Source organism: Siniperca chuatsi, linkage group LG12 (genome assembly GCF_020085105.1).
Source record: "Siniperca chuatsi isolate FFG_IHB_CAS linkage group LG12, ASM2008510v1, whole genome shotgun sequence".
Classification (NCBI taxonomy): Eukaryota; Metazoa; Chordata; class Actinopteri; order Centrarchiformes; family Sinipercidae; genus Siniperca; species Siniperca chuatsi.
The window spans coordinates 19,199,836-19,213,202 of NC_058053.1; the positions used below are offsets into that span (position 1 = coordinate 19,199,836).

The following is a 13,367-nucleotide window of genomic DNA, read 5'->3' on the forward strand; positions in this document are numbered from 1 at the left end:
TAATATACTCAAGTAAAAATACTGTCACTTTAAAGAAATCTTATTCAGGTAAAAGTACTTGTATAAAATTGTACTTAGATAAAAGTAATAAAGTAGGTCAGTTGAAATATAGGCTACATTAAACAAAATATGCATTAAATGTCAATGTACACTAGTGGAACAACATCATTGCACAGAGCCCTCATGTCCAAACAAATAAATTCCTTTTCTATAGATGGCACTTTGCAGCCTGTGCATACAACTGATTATCAATGATAAATATACAACAACCTTCTCTATATAGCCTCAGTAGAACTAACCAGAAAGGGAGGACAAAACTTTGACAATTAAACAAAAATGACCGACAATAAATAAAAAGTCTATGGACACAGCGGCGGGTGCAACAAGGATTATTAAGCCACATAAATTAAATATCCTGACACTTCTTATAGAATCAACAGTAGAATAAAGCATCACCAAATAAGACACCAGAGAGATGTGAAGAACAATATAAACTCCACAGCGACTGCAGCCACAATCACACGATATAGGTATATGCAAAGGAGAGACTGCAGTATGTTTTCTTTTTTACACACACACACACACACACACACACACACACACACACACACACACACACACTCGGTTACTGACGCTCTCATCTGTACAGTTACAACAATCAGTGAGTTTGTTATTGTACTCACCTGTCTGACTGAGCTTTGTGCACCGCGAAGTCCTCAATATGCTCCAGGTTCAACTTCTCTGCTCCTTCATTCTCAGTGCAAAACATGACCTACCAGTCCACTCGGCCCCTCTGTCCCACTATGACCAGTCCACTCGGCCCCTCTGTCCCACTATGACCAGTCCACTCGGCCTCTCTGTCCCGCTGAGCTCCTCAAAGTTTTTTAACACATTATTTTCACACACACAGCAGAAACTCCTCACACACCTCACTAAAGGTAAAAGTCCCTTAGTGAACGCAAAACTCACCTGGGGGATCCACCATGAGCATTTTAGCATTTAGCCTTTTAGCCAGACCTAGCGTGCACCTGTTACACAACATCTTGGGTTTGTTTGATTTGCTCGCCGGGTGGTGCATTAAATCAGTGGTTCATTAAGGTAAATGTAACTTTTTTCCTCCATGCCGATGTACAATAATCCTAACCACAACTACACTCCATAATGACGTGATCCTTAATTGTACTGCAGGGTTGCGCATTTTTGTACTGTTCACTGCTAGCACCGGCCCATACACCTCTGACACTCGGCCAGTGAACACAATCAATATGCACCTCAGTGTCAGCTGAGTGCAGTGTCACCTCTCTGGAGCTCTGGCGTCCTGCGGCTGCAGACAGACAGACCAGCTGCTTCTTCTCCGTTTCCTTCTCACATGGTGTACCGGGACTTTTTCCACGTGGCTTTTGTTTTTACTCTGTAACGGATGCGACTTGAAATGTTGTCGAAGTACAATACTTGTGATAGAAAATACTTATAAAAGTAGAATTACCCATTTTTTCTACACAAACCCCCGACTTTGTTACAGTAACGACAGCACATGTAATTCGTTACTTCCACCCCTGCCTATCCTTTAATAACCCGTTGCCGAGTTATTTACGAACATAATCAGAAAGAGCAGATGGAGAGAAAAGGGTTGTACGCACATGCACACACTGCTTTCAGGCAGTCTAGTACTACTATAGTCTTGAAGTGTTGTCCACTACCAGATGAGTTGGCAGATGAAGGTACAGTTTGGTTCTGTAGTGTTTAGAGGTATTTCAAGAGTATCTCTAGGCGCTGATGGTTGTTCTCTTTCTCTGAGCAAGATCTTCCAGCGGGATCACTGATTCAAACTGACAAACAAACATTTACACCCATTAGTCATCTATTGTGACCAAAGAAGTCATAGAGCGATGAACGTGCCATTAATCTGACTATTAATGTGAATTTCTATGAGTGTTATCAGTATGTGAGGCTGATGTTATGAATTACTGCCAACAAATGATCAAAGTTGGATACAAAAGGAAAACATCAAAAGCAAATCAACGTTTTTAATGTGCAGTGAGAAAGTAAGGGCAACTGATAATGATTGTGTTTCTATAAAGATAGACATTTCTTTCCAAGTGAAAACTGTGTTTATATATTTATATAAATATCTATATTATATATAGAATACATATCTATTTGCTATGCATACTCAAAAATCACACCTTCAAATATATTTAAAAAGTCTTTCAAAACACAAATGTATTCTTTTCTTTCCTTAAACATGAACTATCAATATGAACCAAAGTAATTATCAGGATGGGAATAATATTATGTTTTAAAAACCAAAACATTGAAAATGCTTTACCTTTGAATCTAGAAGAGTAGAGGACATATTTTTTCATGTGGGATTCAAAAGCCACCTTAATCTCTTGACAAACCAGGAACCACATTGCAAGTGTACAAAACCAGCATAACACTTATACACAAATCCCCTTTCTATGGTCGATGAAATGCAAATAAGTATGACTTCTCAAGCAAATTCTTTTCTGTTATAAAAATAGAATTCTTTTTAAAATAATCTACAGATTTCTTTTTAAGGTGAGGCATTTCACTATCACTCTAAAACAGCAAGGCTGTTTGTTTCAATAGAAAATATGAAGCTTTAGAGAGAGATCTGCCAGTCTCTTAGTCTATCTGATTGGAGAGGACTAGCAAGGCCCCCCAACCGCTCCTCCTTCTCGGTCCCACAGGACGGTATATTTTTGCCTGTTCCTCCTTCTTTTTGCATATTCTATGATTTTTTAAAAGAGAGTTTCTTTTTAAACTAGATACACCTTTTACAGGTAAACAAAGAGAAGTTTTAGCCCCTGAAATGTCCAGGCAATTCCAAAAGTGTTAAAAAATGTTCTCTTAAACTACACAAAGATTTAAAAACAAACAAACAAAAAACAGCGCAGGTACATGACATACTGGCTTTCCAAACAAGCGCATTGAAATAAGAATAAAAAACAAACTAAAAAGAAAAAACAATAAAAATATACAACTCTGTAAAACAAGTTAAAGCAAAGTCCTACAGTAGAGAAGGCAACAAACATTTTGAACTGAATAAAACAAACAAAAGAACAAAACAGGAAAACACTGATGCTACAAATAAATTGAAATATATGTACAAGACCCTGTTTTCCTTTTGTTACGTATGGACATTTGTGTTTGTATGTGTACACAGGGGTGTGCACAATTGCCATAGTGTGTTGGTTCTTTAATGTGGAGTTCTTGCGAGTCCGTACCTCGCTAGTTGGTGAAACAGTGTCTTCATTATATCTCCTGTAGTTCCACATAGAAAACATCCTCTGTAACAGTCCACTTAAAAAAAAAGGGAAACTGTGTCCAAAAACCTGCTGTATCTCCATCACTTGCTGCCAGTTGGAACCAAGTGGATCCAAATGACTTTTTGCCGTAATCACGACCATAAACTGTGTTCCTAAGAGCTACCAGGCTGAGCCTAGCCATGTCTGACCCTGACTGATCTTCCTACAGCTGATGCTGAGTCTGTTCATCATTACCAGATGACGCTGGAGATGCTGGTTTCTCTTGGCAGCAGGGGGAGCATGGCATTGTTAGCATGTGCCTCCTCCAGGCTGTGCTCTCGGCTCTTCCCAGGAGGCCTCTGTCCGTTCAGCAGTGTTAGTGGGATGTTGCAGTAGGTGTGCTGGTTCCCCAGAGAGGAGAGAGGTGGCAGGGTCCCTCCAGGGGGTATGTCATATTCGTAGCTGCGGTAGTAGTGTTTCTGCCTCATGGTGGTGTGGTAGGTGTTGTGGAACGAGGAGCGCAGCTCTGGGTGGGCGGTGGCCATGGCGGTGGAGGTGGCTGCTGCCATGGAGATGGCAGAGACGGTCTGCAGCTCTCCGAAGGGGCCCTGCTCGCTGACATCCAGCGCCGGCTCGTGGGTGAGCATGGGCTCTGTGCGCCTGAACGGCATCTCGTACTGCAGTTGCTTCCAAAACTTGGAGTTGAGCTTGTTGCTTTTAGGGCCGCACCACTTGATGACAGTAAGGGTTTTAATGGTATGCTTGAGAGCTTCCACCTCCTGGTAGTTCATGATGCCGCGCAACTCGGCACACTCGATCAGGATGACTTTGATCTCACCAGTCACCAGCATGTTGCGCAGCCGCGTCTCCAGCTCAAAGATGCTCCAGCCTCGCCGCACCACATAGTTGGGTGTCATAACTATAATGAGGCGTTTGCTCTGGTCCACGCAACGTGCCACATCCTCTATGTAGGCTGCAAGAAACAAGAGGTAAAGAAAGAAAAAACAAACAAGCATTAGACATGAGTGGCAAAATCACTGAGTAATGTACATTCGGTATGTTTTGAGCTAAAGATATGATTTAATGAGCACAAAACCACAACACTTAACAATGATGGATGAACATACAGCATCAGACACAAAACACAAGACAATGACAGGTGGCTATTTTGCTGTCCACCCCCAGTATCTGGTATAGTAACACTCATTTTAGTCTGTAGTTCATAGTGTGTAGAGAACGACATAGGTACTGTATATATGCGTGTAGATACATATCTAAAAGCATGGTGTTTGTTCAGTTGAATATGTGTCTTTTGTTCTGGTGCAGTGTAAAGTAATATTCTGTGTATTGTAATCAATACTCTGGAGGAGACCCACAGACAAAGCTAAGCGCTGCACTAAATGGCTCTAGATGGGGGGCAGTGATTGATAAAACTGCACAGTCTATAGGATTAGGCAGAGTTGCTGTCTATTGAACTGGGCCTGATGTTTCAGATCACACAACAGTGCCACTCTAAGCATCTCTTTGAAACTTCCTAGGAGCAGGTAAATGACAGCAGCTGATACAAGAGGAAAAGACTGAGGGCGAGTACCTCCAAAGAGTCGTGTGTCATCCTGGTAATGCTCATTGGTGAGACCTAAACATAAACATTTTAACATTCAGGTCACAGGCAGAACACAGTACAGACACAGAAACATGATCAACACAGTCGTAAAAGTGGCCGCATCTTCTCTCACTCGTCTTTTTATTTCACATATGATTAATCACATACCATGTTTCCCTGATTGGACATTCATCTACAATGATTTTGCTTGGCACTGACGCTGGCAGCAATTTTCTTTTGATTAAAGGAAAGAGGCGGCTCAGTCAGCAGGGCTCAGAGCCTTCACACATTTCCCACTGATGTTTAATTCTGTCTGGACCGACTAGGACGTGTTTTTGCGTTTTATCTGTTCCACATGAAGCCTACAGTACAAACACACAGCATCACTACTAACTAGAGCACACTGCGTACCACTGGCACAGATGGACTACTAAGCAGAGTTAGCACGCATGAGAATATGTTCAGACAGAATTTTCATGGATTTATTAATGCATGGATGAAAACTAGGGAAGATGATAAATTTGTTCAATATATCAGCTCCTGGTAACCACTGTATACTGTATTCCCATAACTGTAGTACTTAATATAAAAACAGCCAGTGTGAAATACTATGATCCTTTACTTTTATCAGAGAGATTTGAGAGGATACAAGAATGTTCTTGTTGACAGAATTGGACTGAATATTGCCTTTTCCTTCTTCCCTTATTTGGAAATTTGGAATAATCATCCACTCATGACTTGTGGGTGTGAATGTACTCATCTTGAATCCGCCCAAACAGCACAAAACATTGAAACACAAGACAGTGACAGTGAAAAACAAAACTGAAGACAACAACAAACACAAAATAATGAAGTTAACTAGTTAACTTAGGTTCGGGAGCAGGGCCACGCCTCAACCACGCCTGTAATCACCTGTCAAGCCTACTTACTGTATACCTGATTAACCCATCCTGTCCTCTTGGTCCCAGTTTTCTCGACGACAGCCTGTGCTTCGCGCTTAATTGCAGAATTGTAGAAATCCCAAACAAAGGCCGATCTTGTTTGCCATCATCCATTTCTTGTGCAGACTCATACTAATATCTACCCAACACCAGTTCATTCTCAGTGCAGCTCACGTTTCAGGGTACCATAACAGCATTGCTGATTCATTTTCACTTCAAGACCCACTCTTTCTCACAAAAACAGAGAGAATGGCCTCTATGGCCTGGTTTCACAACCATTTTCACTAAGTCCTCCGCATTTCTGGCATATCTTCAGCACACTATTCCAGCGATTCTTTCTGCATTGGCGTAGCTTCCACAGCAGCCAGACTGAGCATTTCAGATTATACCATATAAGTCCTTGGTCGCTGGTCATCTCAGGCATATCACTCCTATATTTGCAATAGTCTTAACAATCTCCGTCAAGCTCATGCTCACCTCAGCTCAATTTATATCTGTTGACTCTTTTGGGGGTCCCAAATTGACCTTGGGTGACTCCTGAGATGGATCCCCACACTCTTCCTCCCCGTGCTTCAATATATCCATCCCAGACCGGCCTAAATGGACAACTTCCTCCTCCATGTTCATCCCCTTCCTCACATCCATTCAGTCATCCTCAACATCCAGTACTTCCTCATTTCATTTAACCTTTAAACTCACATTGTTGTGGTGTGGTCCTTGCAAGTGAATGACAAAGTGTAACAAATGTGCCAAACACTGCAGCAACTACAGTATACGAGTGACTGTAAATGCCCTCACACTCCAATACAGTATGTTACATGAACACATGCGTACAAGCATGTATAACACAGACAGTCACAGTGCTTACTTCCTGTTGGAATGAGATCTCGATCTGGGATGAAGAGTTTGTAGCCATAATGTTTCTCCAGGACATCAGGGAGGATCTCCAGGGCAAAGCGTTCCTCCTCCCTGGTCTCCTGACTCCACTGGTCAGGGTCCACTTTGGTGTAGGACAGGTACGCATCGTAGTCTTTGTTTTCTGAAAAACAGAAAGAAGCAACAGCTCATGAAAAAGGTGCACTAAATGCATTGACATTCAGCTCAAAAGGCACAATGTCCCTAGAGTCCTTATGGAACAATCAAAAACTTGTATACACATATGCTAGATGGACAAAAGTTTGTGGGCACCTGAACATAACACCCATATTTGATTAAAAAGATCGCATTTCAAAACCATGCAGGCATTACAGCCTTTTACAACAGCTTTGGCTCAACTTTCACAGCAGTTTCAATTATAAAACCCTTAACACAAAACGCTATACTGCTCAAAATCTCATATACGTAGCGCACAAAATGAAAATGTCTATCAAATTAGGCAATACATCACACATTTAGTTTATCACAGCATCACAAGATTGTAATACAGTATATTTTGTATATATTTTATTACAAAATTTGAATCAGAGTATGTAATGATCATTTCCTCAAAGATTATACAAAAGCTCTAAGAAAAAAAATTCAATTTATGCTGAGGTGAGTACCTAAAATGATGTAAACTAACAATGACTTGCCACTGGTTTTTATTGAATATGTTGTGTTACTGTAAATATAATGTAGTCTAGACCACAGTAAAAATTGTGATTGTACTACACTGCATCAGTTTACTTTGTCTGTTCTGTATCGATTACAATGTTCGTTTTTATTCAAAACACCCATTGATGTTTCAATCACTTGTACGTTTTCCGTAAAATGCTGCTATGACAGTCTTTCCACAGGATTTTGGAACCAAGCTGCAGGGATTTGCTCCCATTCAGCCACAAGTGCACTGGTAAAGTCAGCCAGTGATGTTGGGGTGATAAGGCCTGGCTTGTAGTCGACGTTCCAGTTCATCAAGGTGTTGGATGGGGTTGAGGCTAGTCAAGTTCTTCTACACCAAACTCAGAAAACCTTTTCTTTCTGGATCTCACTCTGTGCACAGAGGCATTGTCATTCTGATACAGGAAAAATACTTCTCCAAACCATGCTTTAGCATCCTTAATTCAAGCAAAGTAACGTTCAAAAAACAGGCACACACCAAAAGTACACAAGAGTACATGGGTGTACATATACCTTTGGCCAAATAGTATATATGAGAAATAAATTCGGGTAGATACAAAAATACCTAAATCAAGACTCAAGCAATACCCTCTTCTACACCTCAAAATTATTTCCCAGAAGACAGTGGGAAGAACTGAAAAGGCAGAAAATAGACAATGGGAAAAAAGCAGTACTGGTGACATGTACAGTGAGTCCTAGTCATTATACTCTGTAGAAACTGGAGTGCAGGCCAGCCAAATTGAAGAGGGGCTTCTTCATAAACTCTTTGAGGAGCACATGCAGCTTTGAAACTCACTGGAAAGGCCAGGGCTGCGCTCGATAGGATCTAAACATCAAACAACACTTTCAAATTAGAAACCAACCTTGCAAATTAACCACCTAGCAAACTTGGAAAATCAAAAACAGCTTGTATCGGCGGTCCCTGATGGTATGACTTAATCATGTGGAAGTTTGAGTCAACAAAACAGTGTGTAATAGATAATTCATGCTACTGTAGAAACAATCTAGTGATTCAAAAATGAGTTCAGTCTTTCCGGATTTATTGAAAAGAAAGCAGAGTTAAAATACAAAGTAAAAAGGGAAGATACTGGGACACAAACAGACGAATCCTTAACTGAAGCAAAAGTTAGGTTCTGTAGAGAAAACAAAAAGTTGCCGTCCAATTTCAGGCTGCACGCCCCTATTTGTCACTCGGGGAAGGAGCTTCGAGCCTGCCCAGTCCCCATGTCCCGCTATCTGGCCTTCAACAGCAGAGGGTGGGCATCATTCCATGACATATTGAGACTGATCTCTTTTTAAATGGGCAACAAATTGAAAATCTGTCTCCTCACTTCCCTATGCAGCCATTGCAGCAATGTACGCACACAATCACGTGCACCTCTACACCAACAGTCTCTCAAGAGTGAGAGAGGAAATGGGCTGCTGTCACTGAGATAGAACCAGAGAAGATATTTGTATCTACCAGGGAGTCTGTTATGGATAGATGGATAGAGGCTCTGACAGAACACAGACACACACAAATGCACGCACACACAAAAACTTATGCACATTGGTAAACAAACAGAACCTATTCACATCCATGAAAACAAACCCACACAGGCACATACACAGTCGTCTATGCTCGCTTGACATCGTATTGTGGATAAAAAAGGCCTGGTGAAAAAATGTGAGAACAAGTTGGAGGTTAAAAGGCTTCAGGCAGAAACAGAGAAGATTTCTTTGTGATGTTTTGGCTGTCTTTACCTCCATCCACATCCTCACTGCCAAAGTGCCTCCTATAGAAAAGCATCAGCTCTATCTTGTAGCATTTGTAGAGGGAGATGAGGAAGATGAGTAGCAGCAGGATCGCTCCCAGCCCTCCTGCCAGCTCCACGGTGTACATGAGCTCTGCTGAGGATGACACACATAGACCAGAAAATATTTTGTGCTGAGACAATCATGGATTGAATTACATTCACAGTTACATAGTTAGTTAGTTATGAATATACATAACAGGCTGTTGACTTATTTCTGCACCAGGTTGGGCTAATAGTTTGTCTTTTATCGTCATCATTTCCCTGTGAAACTTAAAGGATGAGGCACTTATAGGACGTATTTACATTCACTAGAAGGCTTGACAATCATCAGTATTGTCAGAGCTCAGCTTACAGTAAAGCAGCATCAATCTTCAGGGGGAAGAAACATGAGGCTCGTAATGACTTTGGGAAAAATGAGAGGGCACGGTGCAGGGACACACAAAAAAAGAAGGAGATGATTACAAATTGGGTTCATTTTTTTGGAGCAGTGCAGCAATGACACAGCTCTGCACTTTGGCTGTCGTGACAATCCTGGACATGGATGGAGGCATTTTCAAAACAAGAGGCTTCAGTTTAGTCATCTCACTTACTCCCCTCTCCATCATATCTCTTCTTCTTCTCTCTCTCTCTTCAGAGCTCTCTGGCTTCTCCTCCCCCCTCTCTTCTCTCCCTCTGTTTCTCCATTCATTTCTCTTCTCTATTATCTCCTCTCCATCTCCCCAGAGACCTAGCTTGGGGAAGGATGAGTTATGTTGTGTATGAAAGCAGCATTCACCTGGTTGGCTCAGTTAGAACAGGTTCACCTTATATCATATCATTGTGGGCTGGAATACTGCATGGCTGCCATGGCAACCACAATGCACCCTCTATATTATCACAGATTATGTACACTGCAAAGGTACATACAGATGGAGGACAAAGACCTGAATAAAAGAGTGGAGAAACATATCAAATGCAGGTGCTTCCGTGCCCCAGGGCTCACTGAATGGTTTGGTGAGTATGAAAATGATGTGAATAAAATGCTACAGCCTTTACAGTCACCAGATATCAACCCAGTTTCACACCTTTGGAAGATTTTGGACCAAAATGTAAGACAACACTCTCCACCACCATCTCCATAAAACCAAATTATATCACATAAACTTTTATTTTCAAATCTATTTAGTGATGTCTATGACTGTCTTTGATGCTATATGTCCTTTTGTTATGTCTGGCTATGTTTGTTTTTCTTTCTATTTGCTGTACAGGTCTCTCTTGCAAAAGAGATCTTGATGTCAATGATATTACCTGATTAAATAAAGGTTGTATATATAAATGAGGGAATATCTTGTGCAGGAGGTGTTCATCCCTCCAATAGTCCATACTCAACACCTAGTTAGATTTTTGCACTTGAATAAACAGAAAGACTGAATGTTTATTTTACCCCAAATGGTTGAATTTAACTCTTAATATTAGACTAAATAATACCACTCTCATGTCATGTACGGTAATTATGAAGCTGCAGCCAACTGATGTTAGCTTAGCATAGCATTAAAATTGGAAACAGGGCGAAACAGCTCGGTCCAGGGGTAACAAATCTGCCTACCAGCACCTCTAAAGCTCACTAATTTACACTTTATATTTCGTTTATTTAATTAGTCAAAAAAAAACAAAGTGTAAAAATGACACAATGTGGTTTTATGTGGGGTTACCTGCCACACTATTTCTTGCCCAGGCGCAATGACTTCCTAGAGTCTTAGCTGGTTGCCTGGCAGCCGAGACTCCAGGAAGTTACTGATTCCAGTCTTTAAGCTAAGCTAAGCTAACTGGCTGCTGGCGGAAGTTTCATTTTCACCGTACAGACATGAGAGCAGTAACGCTCGGAAAACAAGTTAATAAGGGTATTTCCCAAAATGTCGAACTAGTGCTATAACTTGTAAAGATTTTTAACAGCACTGTTGTTATGGCCCTGTAATATGTAATTTATGTAATTTAATGCTTTTAACTAATAAACAGCATCATCCTCACTCTGTTGTCAAGTTGTTTATGTTTCACTGGCCACCACTTCCCTTCTGCCTTCTCTCTTTCCATTTCTTTCTTTCTTGTGAGATGGAAGGAAAGGCAGCCTGCAGAGACATTCACAAACCTGCTGCAGGGCTTATGAGTGATGCATTCGGGGAGGGGAAACATGAAATAAACATCAGAATAATGTGGAAGACATAAAGAGAGTGAGCATCACTTGAAGTCTTTCTTAGCATCCTTCTCCTCGGAAATGCTGCTTTGACAGAGAGAGTTAAATGAAGCTGTCTAGAGTCTACAAAGACCACTGAAATGGAAGTGGGCCATCTACAAAAGACGGTCACAAAGACAGAGATTAAAGCGGGGAAACAGACAGATAAAGACTGAAAATGTAATTGTATGCTGAACTTATTGGCCTGTTGGGAAAAGCTGAGGACCAATTTGCTGTTTAAACAGCCATCAAATTACCTCTCTTTGCAGGGTGACAACTAGTGCATGAAAAGAGCTTCAGACAAGTCATGCTAGAGAGCCAAAATAGCTGCACAGCTGCTGGAGCACATGTAGACAGAAACAACAAGACCAAATGGAGTTCAAACACAGATTGTTAACACAAACATGGATGGAAAAAGAAAGAAAAGAACCAGAAAGGAAAAAACAAAAGGATGCTGTTTAAAAGAGCGCTGTAAGGTCTTTGGGGGTATGACGGGAGGTATATGAAGTCCTCTTTATCCCGTTAAAAGAATATTCCAATATCTGAAGTGATCTTAAAGAAACAGATGGTTTATACTGTGTACACCTGACTGCTTTAAACTTTCCAAATCAATTTTTTGTGGCAAAAACAAGCTGTAAACACAACATAAACAACACAAATTTGATATGGCAAACTAGATAACAAACAGTTGCCTATTTACGGGTGATAAAACTCTATGTGTTTGTCACTGCAAGTGACCCCTTTCACATTACACATATTTGATCCATTGATCCATATAAAAATATTGATTAGAGCAGCTTTATCCCCTTTAACCTCAATGAAGCAGCGACTGCTGTGCAGCCAAACTTTATTTTGAATTTTAGTGGAAATCCTAGAATTCCCAAAGATACCAAATATGTCAGGCTGAAGTTTGGGGAAATGTGTATAAAATGATGCACAAGACATCTAGAACATTTCCATTTGATGAAATGGTGCAGCCAGGCTTTGAATATTTCGTTCATGATATAGCTTTAATAAGAGGTGGAACAAGTTGATACAAAATATATATGGTAGTGTCAGACAGTGAGGAATAAGATGATTTTTTCAACCTTAAAGCCATTTACTGGGAAATAAAATGCAAAAACTGGATGTTAAGGGGTTAACACTCCTCAAGGTTTCAGTGGGAAATGTCAAAGAGCTCTTACCCTGCCTGAGGAGCTGGATGGTAGCTTGGCGACGGCCATTACCGTTTTCCACATAACAGGAATAATTTCCCAGGTCCTCCTCCTCCAAGGAGTCAATAGTCAAGGAAATGGCCACTTCCTGCTCACCAAGATGCTCCTTGACAAGCCTGCAAGACAAACCAACACTTATTGAGCAATGCTTCTCTGCAGCACCAGGTTTGGAAACAGTGGGTGGGAAGTTTAAACAAGTTCCTCTGATCTGTGCTAATGTAAAAGAATGTTTCATCAGTGCAAGTTAATGTAATGGCAAGCAACATGTATGTGATGGGGCTTAAAGGGTCATGATACAGAGTGTAGCAATAACAGAACATACTGTGTTACAATTCAAGCCATAAAATGCCCACGAGCAGTGTGATTTCTGTACAACTGTACCTTCATGAAGCCCCCTTTTGTGTTACTGTAAGTACTTCATGGTATGTTAATTCCTTTCTCTGCACTCAAAACATACAAGAAATGAAAATCAATAAGGGCTCTTCCTCGGAGCGTGCGGGGGGCAAATCAAATAGTGGCGATCAGAAGAAAATCTTTTTATAGCGGCTGCCATGGTAACGGAGAGAAGGAGAGAAAGTAATATTCCACAAAGTAAATGAGTGTCCCCCGCTGGGCTGGTTGAGTCTGATGGAGGAGAGAATAGGGAGATAATGCTCCCTCATACCTTAGACACACTACTTAGCCCACTTTTACAGCACCTTCAGCACAAATGACACTTTGGAGGAAACAAAGTGCA

General features: G+C 41.0%; 2 protein-coding genes across 15 annotated transcripts in view; both read right to left on the reverse strand.

The window, feature by feature from the left end:
• The window catches only part of LOC122885899 (uncharacterized protein C13orf42), a 29,603-nt gene extending 28,245 nt beyond the window's left edge, over positions 1–1,358 (reverse strand). For 2 of the 5 annotated variants that reach the window (XM_044217653.1, XM_044217654.1), the window contains exon 1: positions 684–1,334. The gene's annotated coding sequence lies outside the window, so the exon portion shown is untranslated. Of the gene's footprint in view, positions 1–683 lie in introns of all 5 variants that reach the window. The other 3 variants (XM_044217655.1, XM_044217657.1, XM_044217656.1) reach the window with 3 other exon arrangements.
• A 655-nt stretch (positions 1,359–2,013) lies between these two features.
• LOC122885894 (interleukin-1 receptor accessory protein-like 1-B) overlaps positions 2,014–13,367 on the reverse strand; it is a 304,362-nt gene continuing 293,008 nt past the window's right edge. For 7 of the 10 annotated variants that reach the window (XM_044217632.1, XM_044217633.1, XM_044217631.1 and 4 more), the window contains 5 exons: positions 12,602–12,747; positions 9,156–9,302; positions 6,685–6,855; positions 4,864–4,908; positions 2,014–4,245 (listed from right to left, as the gene is read on the reverse strand). In XM_044217632.1, the coding sequence (XP_044073567.1) occupies positions 3,524–4,245; positions 4,864–4,908; positions 6,685–6,855; positions 9,156–9,302; positions 12,602–12,747 (1,231 nt within the window). In that variant the 3' untranslated portion in view covers positions 2,014–3,523. The remainder of the gene's footprint in view (positions 4,246–4,863; positions 4,909–6,684; positions 6,856–9,155; positions 9,303–12,601; positions 12,748–13,367) is intronic. The other 3 variants (XM_044217634.1, XM_044217637.1, XM_044217636.1) reach the window with 3 other exon arrangements.